This window comes from Genypterus blacodes, unplaced genomic scaffold (genome assembly GCF_046128005.1).
Source record: "Genypterus blacodes isolate CSIRO-AG114 ecotype Tasmania unplaced genomic scaffold, CSIRO-AGI_Gbla_v1 ptg000039l_1, whole genome shotgun sequence".
Classification (NCBI taxonomy): domain Eukaryota; kingdom Metazoa; phylum Chordata; class Actinopteri; order Ophidiiformes; family Ophidiidae; genus Genypterus; species Genypterus blacodes.
Genome location: NW_027466852.1, coordinates 6081074 through 6091361, shown reverse-complemented (window position 1 = coordinate 6091361; position 10288 = coordinate 6081074). Strand labels below are relative to the sequence as shown.

Sequence of the window (10288 nt, the reverse complement as noted above, 5' to 3'; positions counted from 1 at the left end):
ACAAAAACAGATATATGCCTTTGCAAGAATATGTTTTATATTTTATATTTTGTTGTGCATACTGTTGTAAGAGCTGCCTGCAAAGAAAATTGTATCACGTCACGAGTTATCTAATACAAGAAAGGTTCAATTCAATTCAACTCACTCCACTTCAGTCTTGAAATTCTCTACTTCAGTGGTTTTCAATCATCTGCGACTGTGACCCAGAAGTCTACAGGTTTTCAACCCGCCACACACTGCAGTACCTCCCCTGCTATGAATAGCAGTAAGTGGGGAGAGATAATGAATGAATGTGCAAGCGCTGCAGTTCATAAAGCATGCCTGTCGCTCTGCCCCCCACTCTCCACCCCCGCAAGATGCATTTACAGTCAAGAGTTATTACTAAGTATTCCATTCAGCCGAAATAAAATGATAGTGAAAGAATTCATAAATGTGACGGGTGACAAATCATAAAAGATGACACTTTATTACTTTTTTATTCTAATAAATCCTTGACTGTGTGTAAATGAAAACTAGTCTAAAGAGATATGGTTTGCTTGGCAGGCAGGGTGTTTGGATTCGTTACACTCAAAACACACCTCGGCAAGTCTCACTTGGTCTCCTCCGCCAGGCTTCCCAGCATGCTATGTAAATCCATAAGGAGGGAAGTATTTTCATTTCACACCCAATGTGGTTTTCACTTCTTATCATCATTACTGGAGGTGCTCACAAAGCACAACCTTCAACCATTTGGCTAATTTAAATACCACAAATTCTTGGATTTTATGTCCAAAACTGGCATCCTTTGAAAATGAAGCATAAACTCTCTTTTAAATAAGTGTCTGTGTATGTGTGTGAGTGTGAGTGTGAGTGTGTGTGTGGGCGTGTGCGTGTGAGTGAGTGTGCGTGTCTCAGAACCACAAACAGGAACCAAGAGAAGGCAGAGATTGACAGGGTAAATTGGAACACTGAGGTTTTTGACGTTGAACTCTGGGTTTAGAGACAGAAGGTTTGTGCTGAGACAGAAGGTTTGTGAAAAAAAAGTAAACCTAAAAAAATGACAGCTGGAGGAAATCTGACAGTGAATGCAGATGTGGGCCGATAGGGACAACCAAGCAGGTCAGAGCAGGGGGAAGGGGTGAGGGAGCCCAGGGTGGTTGGATGTATGTAGATGAGCGAGTGAGTTTAATCATTACGGCTAGTTCAAACTAGTTCTACAAACTTGTGGGTCAAACCAGCTTGATAATGATTTAAAAAAAGTGCTCTAATAACTTTCATACTTTTAAAGATCTCAAACTTTAATGAAATACATTTCTCAGCTTTGTTGAAAAATTCCCATTCAAAACAAATCTAATCAAATCAAGGCTATTCTTTCACCTTGAAATGTCATTTACATTCACACACACACACACACACACACACACACACACACACACACACACACACACACACACTCTCACAAACAAACACACCTTTAATGATGTGGAAGCAGGTGTGTATGGCTTTTCTCATATGCACATCACATACACACACCCACAGATTGAGACCTCTAGATATAGACAGAGACCTACTCACATACTGTATTTACATAGACACACATAAAGACACACATAAAAGCCCTAGCATCCCATACACCATAGCAACTGCCTATAATTCCACAACAACCAGCCAGAACACCACAGCATATGTCCTATGTAATGGGACATAACATAATGCTTACATAGACTGAAACTGGAACAAGACACTCTTGTCAGCAGATTATAATTACAATTGTGAAACTGTCTTTGAGGAAGTAGCTGTAAGAAACTGCAGACTGTTGAGAATATTTTCCACAACATCTATCAAATACGCAGAGTAGCATATCAACAGGTCCTGGGCCTGCAGCAAACACTCCGTAGTTTCTTCTGTTGCTGCTTTCACCCTGAAACTATCAGCAACATACGATAAACTCCCCTTCTCTAGTTTCTTCATATTCTTCCCACTTTTCACATTCAGATTATTCCACATGCTGAATCATTCAACCTTTCAAGACTCAAGATTCAAGACCCGAGAATAATGGGGAAAACCATGAAATGTTCCAAACCTTCACCTCTGCCAGCGCCTTCATACAATCTTTCACATTCTTTCTAAATTGCCATCCTTTGAAACCTGAACTAGTTCTTAATACATTCAGGGAGAAACTTCCAACCAACTTAAAAATGGTCACATCATGAGGCATTAGCAGAATTTTAATGACTTTTATACTTTTCAAGGTATCCAACTTTATTCAAACAGGATCTTCAATGAATTAATACAAATAAAGAAAACGTTCAAAATGATTGCAAACTAATGCATCTCTTCCAGCTGTTTTTATTCCTACATACCCCACCAAAGCAACCGCCTGACGCCCCATAGCAACTGCCCTAGCAACCACTCAGACCACCATTACGCCTGTAAAGTATGACGCCTCCACCCAACCGAGGCGAGAGTCGGTATATCGTACCCGAAGCCTCCACTGATACACCTTCTGTAACTTTAGACACTCCGTTTCAACTGGGTAGATATCGTACTGATTCCCTCCTAAAGTAGTTTGCGTTTACTTGTTTAAGTCAAACATGGCAACCCAATATATCACTGGTGTCTGTGTGTTTTCAGACCAGCGCCACAAACTAATGCTAAGCTAACCTACGACTTTACTTATGACGTACTTTGTCCCTCCTCAGGTAGACTCCAGCGTCTCAGGAGACAATACGGACAAATGAGGTGTAAACATCCCGAGAGAGCACCTAGACATAAGTTATAATGATAAAACGTTATTGTTGTTACACCTAAGCCGCGCACTTTAAAAAATTCTCAATGATGTAATAGAAAACGAGTGTATTCGATGAAATCATTGCAAAACTATAAGTCCAGTTCGGCCGCCGGTGACGTCACTGGCGTAATGGTTTTTAAGCGCGGCACGTTTTATGTGTAGCTCACACGAATAGAAGGAAATGGCGTCTCGTAATGAGAACGACACAATCCTCCCTGACAGGACTGGACCTCAGAAACTGTGAGTGATTACAAGTCAGTCATGACACCAGGACAGGACACGATTAGAGAGAGAAAACAAACGGTTTCTCTAGAGAACGAGATCATTACTCCTTGTACATATATAAGTGATTGCGGCTTAGGTTTGATCATTTGTTGCACTTGGTATTCTGATAATGAACATTTTGAGGTCCTAGAAGTTCTCATCATTGTGCAACTGGAGTTTTGATTGTTTTCTACCATTTTCTATTGGGGTCAATTTGCTCATTTGTATTTAGATCAGATTTACAGCTGTTGTGCCCCTGCAGAGAGACCTGTGTGTTATGTATTTGTTCATGTAGATGTAGATGTCACATGGATGTATAACCCTGATAATGAGTATAAAAACAACATTCTGTACAGGGATAATTTTGTCTTTATCTTGCGAAAACATTATTTTGAAAACACAATATTGCACATTGATATTCCTCTCTTGGCTCCTGAGCTCTTTGGATTGAGTGATTACCATAAAACTATAAGCAGTGGTGCCCAAACACCAAGGAGCCAGTTTGTTAATCATAATGCACGATTATACAGTATTATCCAATATATTCCCCCCTCTGTCTGTTAGCTCGAAGCCAAGAGGACACTAAGTGATTTCTTGTTGTTGTGTTTGTGTGCACGCAGGTATGAGGAGACCACACTGGAGATGCAGGAGGCCGACTCGTGCAAGATGCAGGAACACGAGGAACACGAGCACATGGAGCTTATGGAACAAGAAGAAGCCTATCTGGACGAGATGACCAACATCAGCCGGTTAATGACATCGATTCAATAGTAAGTTTCCTAGAGATCATCGTCGCATATCGTTAATGAACTTTTCTAGCAACTGGTCACTAAACAAATCATTAGCTCACTTATTATAACATCTTTGAGACCGTCCTTTGAAGCAGTGTTGTAAAAGTTAAATTGGTGCAGTTATAAGCCTGAAGAAAGGACCGGATGTTACACGGCGTGTTGAACATATGATGCACATTTGTATTCCAGTTTTCTTGGGTCTATGAGAAGCCAGTTGCCTCTCTATCAGGATCTGGTCTCTGCTGAGAAAGGACTTTGTAAGCAGGACGCCGACTCTGAAATACAACAACTTGGCTTTCTAGACCTGGTGAGTGACACTTTTTAATCAACCCTTTAATCTCTTCTTATCAGTAAATACTAAGTGGCTAATTTTCATTTGCTTTTCTTTGATTTGTGCAGGTGAAGGAAAATGAGGATCTAATTGAGCGAAACAGGAGATTGACTAAAGTGGTAAGACCTTGGTCAGGATGAAAACACCAGCAGCGTTGCCTAGTGCCAGTTCCCATGATCCTCTGCGTGTCCCACTGATATGCGTTTCTCTTTCAGATTGACAAAATCACTTTCTCACATGTAAACAATCAGAGGAATATTAAAACCCTTATGTCATCAGTGCACGCAAGTCAGGTAGAATCCCAGCATGCACCTCTCTGCGTCACTCTCTCTCTCACCAACCAGTGGAGCAAAATATCAAACTTTCTTTTCCTGTTTTCTAGAAAAGGGTAATGGAGCTCAAACAAGTCACCCAGGATAAAGACAATCATATCCAGCAGGTGTGTACAACTTGATGAAGATGCTATGTTGGTCATTTATAAGCATTAACATCAGCGTGTGTTTGTGTGAATGTGAGTTACTCCGCTTTGTCTTCGTGTCCCACAGATTTACGTGGCGATACAACTGAAAGACAACAACCATGAGAAGCTTCTGGATGATATAAAGGTGTGAGCGTCGTACGATATGCTTGTATAGTATCATCTATTGCTATGGAAACACTGTGACATCTGTTTTTATTGTGTAGATTCTCCAACAAAGTGATCGGGACATGCTTGCTCACATAAAGAGCCAGGAGGAAGACACATTGTAAACATGTTAATATATTTATCATTGTTTTTGTTACTTAGATATGTTAGCACATTAAGAAAAGTCTTTACAGTCCAACCTGTACTAGCATTTGATTTTAAAATGTCTTGCTTTGGTGCTCTGTTGAAGGTTGAGGTACAGAGAGCAGTTTGAGGCAGCCTCTGCTCTCCTCGAGCTAGCGGGCACAGAGGAGGAGAGTGAGAGCGAGAGTGAGAGCTTTTACAAGAGTGAGAGTGACAGCGAGAGTGAGAACATAACGGTGGCAGCCATTGCTCCAAAAGTTCAGGAAATAAGGTGCGTCTCTGTCTTCTATCTGGATTGTGTTTTAAACGTTGTTCTCTTGCTATAATGCGCTTTCCCTCTTTCTGCCTCCACATGTGTTTGTCTGTGTGTTTAGCTTTTGCAGCAAAGTCCTTCAGGCAGCAGGACGTATCAGCCTGATGGTCAGCATCGGAGTGGGCACCTTAACCACCACCACCCTCACATCACTTGTCGCTGCAGCTGTACTGAGCCACTTTGTTGTTTACACTGGACACCTAATGCCTCCTCCTTACTAGGCTGAAGCACAGGCAGCAGTGTGAGGTGTGTGAGGGTGGTATTAGCACCGTCATTCATACTGACTGATCCAGCACCCTGGGCTGGGAAAATGCCTCTCTTAATCATATTGTAATGTTGTCTTTCTTTCTGTCCTTCCTTAAAGCGCTGCACAGTGTATCCTCCATACTCCATACGTACAGACGTGGCTCAGGAAGGCACAGCGGACATCTAGGGTTCCTGGTTCGATTCCGGGCTCCTCCTGGAGAGCCTGTCGAAGTGCTCCTGAGCAAAACGCGGAATCCCGTCACTGCGCCAGATATGCAGGTTGGCTCCGTGCATGTTGCGCCCCTGCCATCAGTGTGGGTGTGTGGGAATGGGTGAATGTGAGGTCAGTGTTTTGTGTAGGTTTGGGGTCCCTGTGTCACTCCAGGATCTTCCACCATCACACATGTTATTCAAACTAAACACGTTTTCAATGCGTGTTTGTTCATGAATACACTGTGTGCGCTCCCAAACCCACAGTGCCTCTTTAGTTTCACCACAATTTTTCCCGACTGTTTATGCTGGAGTTTTCTGTGAGCCTGGTATCTCGACTCTCTGCTCAGGTTAACCCGGCGAGCGAGCCTTGTGAGTGATGAGTGAAACACGCTCAGCTCCTGCGGCAGCATTTCTACACAAATTCAATTAATTTCGTTAGAACCAAAGCCGGGCAGAGGCAGACGGAGAAAGACAGCCGTGGGAGAGAGACCAACATTAGAAGAGAAAGACACATACACATATGGGAGGCTGTTTAGGGCAGAAACAATGCGCCACGCTTACATGCACCCTCATAATCCAATTATAATGTGATTACACTCATAATAGAGTAGTTGGGTGTTAATTGCGCCATTGAGGCATCTAAACACCTTAATCACATTTATTCCACTCTGATGTAAGCGTGTGTGAGGGGCAGAGGGACATCAATGTTTCTTTACGCACAAGCGTCTGCGTTCAACAACATGGTGGAAAGCAAGAAGGTGCATTTTTAGAGTTCGAGTTATGTGAGAACCTTTGTTTGCTCAGGATAGTTGTACGAACCATCTTGTGTTGCGTTGTGCAGGGAGAAACTCGTGGAAAAGGAAACCACAGTTCCAAAGCTGCTTATACTTCACACAACATGGAAGTACAGTACAAACATGGAGGTACAGTACAAACATGGAAGTACAGTACAAGCATGGAAGTACAGTACAAACATGGAGGTACAGTACAAACATGGAGGTACAGTACAAACATGGAAGTACAGTACAAGCATGGAAGTACAGTACAAACATGGAGGTACAGTACAAACATGGAAGTACAGTACAAACATGGAGGTACAGTACAAACATGGAGGTACAGTATAAAGATGGAAGTACAGTACAAACATGGAAGTACAGAACAAACATGGAGGTACAGTACAAACATAGAAGTACAGTACAAACATGGAGGTACAGTACAAACATGGAGGTACAGTACAAACATAGAAGTACAGTACAAACATGGAGGTACAGTACAAACATGGAGGTACAGTACAAACATGGAAGTACAGTACAAACATGGAGGTACAGTACAAACATGGAAGTACACTACAAACATGGAGGTACAGTACAAACGTGGAGGTACAGTACAAGCATAGAAGTACAGTACAAACATGGAAGTACAGTACAAACATGGAAGTACAGTACAAGCATAGAAGTACAGTACAAACATGGAAGTACAGAACAAACATGGAAGTACAGTACAAACATGGAGGTACAGTACAAACATGGAGGTACAGTACAAACATGGAAGTACAGTACAAACATGGAAGTACAGAACAAACATGGAGGTACAGTACAAACGTGGAGGTACAGTACAAACGTGGAAGTACAGTACAAACATGGAGGTACAGTACAAACATGGAAGTACAGTACAAACATGGAAGTACAGTACAAACATGGAGGTACATGTTATTGCGATACTGATTTTGTTCTTTAATGCCGGTTATTGCCATTGATGGCACTATGGATGTGGATGTTAACACAGTGGTTGCATCCCTCTGCAGCTGCTTCTTTGGTATGCAGATGCGTGTTTATGGAGAGCTGATTCAATCATGTCATTTCATTGTAATAATGCACGTTAACAAACGGAGTGTGTCCCCCAAAGCAAGAGTTCACCGTCGCTACTGCCCAGATTGAGTAACTCACAGCCTCAGACACCGACACCAGCTTTCCTCTCCCACTGACTCATATTCAGTGTTGGTTGTTTCTGGGCTTTGGGATCGTCTTCATCATCATCATCATCATCATCAGACACCATAATTGTTGTGATACTGTGTCCAACTCTAACACAATGGTTGCTATGGTTTCATGTTGTAAATGTAAATCATGGTGGCTTGCTTGATCAATATGACTGGCCAATCAGATGAGTCAGTCGTTGGTTGTAGTGTTTGAATCATGGAGGATTTTAGGCACAAAGGAAAGAATGATTATTCACTTGTGAAAAGAATATCATATTCACTTTTACGATTTCTGAGACATGTTTTAAATAAATATCTAAATTACTGCAGTAGCACTTTAAATGAGATCAGCGTACATAGAATCTTTGTCTAGATTAGCGAAACAACCCACCGGAATTTGAGATTCAACAAAAAACAAATCTATGAATTCAGAAATCACAGGGATACCAGGGACGGCTGTTCATGTTTGGTGTCATTTCACTTGTAACAAATTATGTCACCCTGCAGTTCACCCTATTCTAGGTTAGAGGGCGCTGCTAGATCAGATTTGAATACGACATTAAGCACAGTCTGTCTTCTAAATTCTGTTTTATCCTGCATTTGAATAGATAGAGAGGGATGACAGAAAGAATTTTAATGAAATGCGTGGTTGCCAAGCAAAGTTTGAGCAATGACTCAAGAAGAGTGTGTCAGTCACATTATGTTCTTATTGGCTGATTGATGGGGTTTTTAGCTCCGGGAGAAAAGGACACACACACACACACACCCACACTCACACACACACACACACACACACACACACACACACACACACACACACACACAAGAACAAGCAATTCTTTGACAAAACCTTGATCTTTAATTTTTAATTTAAAAAAAAAATATGTCTAACAGCAGTTTAAGTGGGAGAGTGTGTCCCTGTACATCATGTAGCATGTGGGAGGAGAAACAGAAACCCTGACAGGGAGTGACACACTGTTGTCGTGTAATTAGCCTAAAAGCCTTTTTCAACAACACACGACGCAACATGCACATGCTAATGGACACCACCGCCCGAGTGTGCTTGTAACCCGCTGTTCACCTCTGAACACTGGCGGAGAAGCCAACTGTGTGTCGGTGTCGTTGCCTTGCTGTGTGTTTTTTTGCAAGTTATTTATATTCAAATGAATTTGGAAAGGGTTGTGTGTGTGTGTGTGTGTGTGTGTGTGTGTGTGTGTGTGTGTGTGTGTGTGTGTGTGTGTGTGTGAGTGTGTGTGAGTGTGAGAGCGGGAGAGAGGGAGGTCGGAGTCACAGTTGTCAGATCAAAGATGGGTAGGAGAGCCCTCAAGATGTATATTGTCTTTCTGATAAAAGTCAGAACATCACTGCTCCGCCTCTACCCACAACCGTGCTAACCCTCTCATCCTCTCCCCTGTTATTCCCACTTTACTGTGATGAAATATTGTTATTCCAGCACACTGTCTGGATGCCTGTCTGACTTGAGCTATCTTGGCACCAAAACACACCTTTTGTACCTGACTGAAATGACTAATGCAGCTGTTAGCGTTGACTGACAGGCCCACACTCCAGTCAGTGCAACAAGCTTCATTTCTGTGCCTCTCTATGGCAGAGTTGCTGTTGGTGCTCGGTGTAAATGAGATGAGACCCCGCGGGCTGAGGAGGAGCAGACAACACACACACACACACACACACCTCTCAGCTTCCAATGAAACGCTGTCGAATCATGTTTCCTGTGTGTGTGTGTGTGTTTGTTATGATGCTCTCTAGTGTTAATACAAGCAAACATTGCACATTTCAACACCTTCACCACCCACCAGCTACTTCCTGCATTTTCAACCATACACATTTTGTGTGTGTGTGTGTGTGTGTGCGTGCGCGTGCGCGTGTATGTGTGTGTGAGTGAATTTGCAATAGCAGAATTGTCCGTGTCAGCTCCTATATCATCAAAACACCACACAAGCGAAATTAAGGGGTGCAAAGTTACGACATGACGCTGATTCCAAACAAGAGAACGATGTAACTAGGACGAAAAAGATGATGAGGAGGATTTCTTGGGGGGAAAAGGGAGAAAAGTTGTGATTTATTGGAGAGATAAACAAACAGGTGGTGCTGATGAGATGATGAAAGGAGGCCGGGCGGCAGGGAAAACGAGGCTTTTCTGCCTTATTGAGATTACAGAGCCGCCTGAAGGAGTTTGTTTTCTCAGGGATTTGTTTTCTTCGCGACCTTTGAGTACTTTTGCATCCCCCCGCTGTGTTTTTGCATTCTCCATTGCGGCGCTTTTGCATCTCCTTGCAATTGGTTTTGCATTCTCTCGCAACACTTGGGATTCCCTCCCGATGTGGCTGCTTTGTGGAGTTAAGCGGTGAGATGCACGTGGCTCAGATGTGTGTGTACGGCGCAGTGAGTGGAACCTGTGTCAGGGGGTGGGGGGGTGAAGAGGTTTTAACGTTCATAATAACGACTGATTTTCTCAAAACACAGTGTTTTGGGAACATTTACTTATTTACTAGGAGTGGAGACGGCAGACAGATTATTTGCATGGAGAAGCCATAAGAGCAGGATTAACTCAACTGCCAGAAGGCTTCGGCTTTTCATAAACTCAATGGGCCA

At 42.6% G+C, this 10288-nt stretch overlaps 1 protein-coding gene across 1 annotated transcript; it reads left to right on the top strand.

The window, feature by feature from the left end:
• Positions 1-2926: 2926 nt before the first annotated feature.
• On the top strand, positions 2927-6952 carry LOC142996804 (uncharacterized). Its single transcript, XM_076147896.1, has 11 exons — positions 2927-3010; positions 3655-3804; positions 4015-4132; positions 4225-4275; positions 4372-4449; positions 4539-4595; positions 4702-4761; positions 4841-4902; positions 5032-5196; positions 5300-5484; positions 5603-6952. The coding sequence occupies exons 1-10, from the start codon at positions 2952-2954 to the stop codon at positions 5457-5459; spliced, it is 960 nt and encodes a 319-aa protein (XP_076004011.1). The 5' UTR covers positions 2927-2951; the 3' UTR covers positions 5460-5484; positions 5603-6952.
• The last annotated feature ends 3336 nt before the right edge of the window (positions 6953-10288 follow it).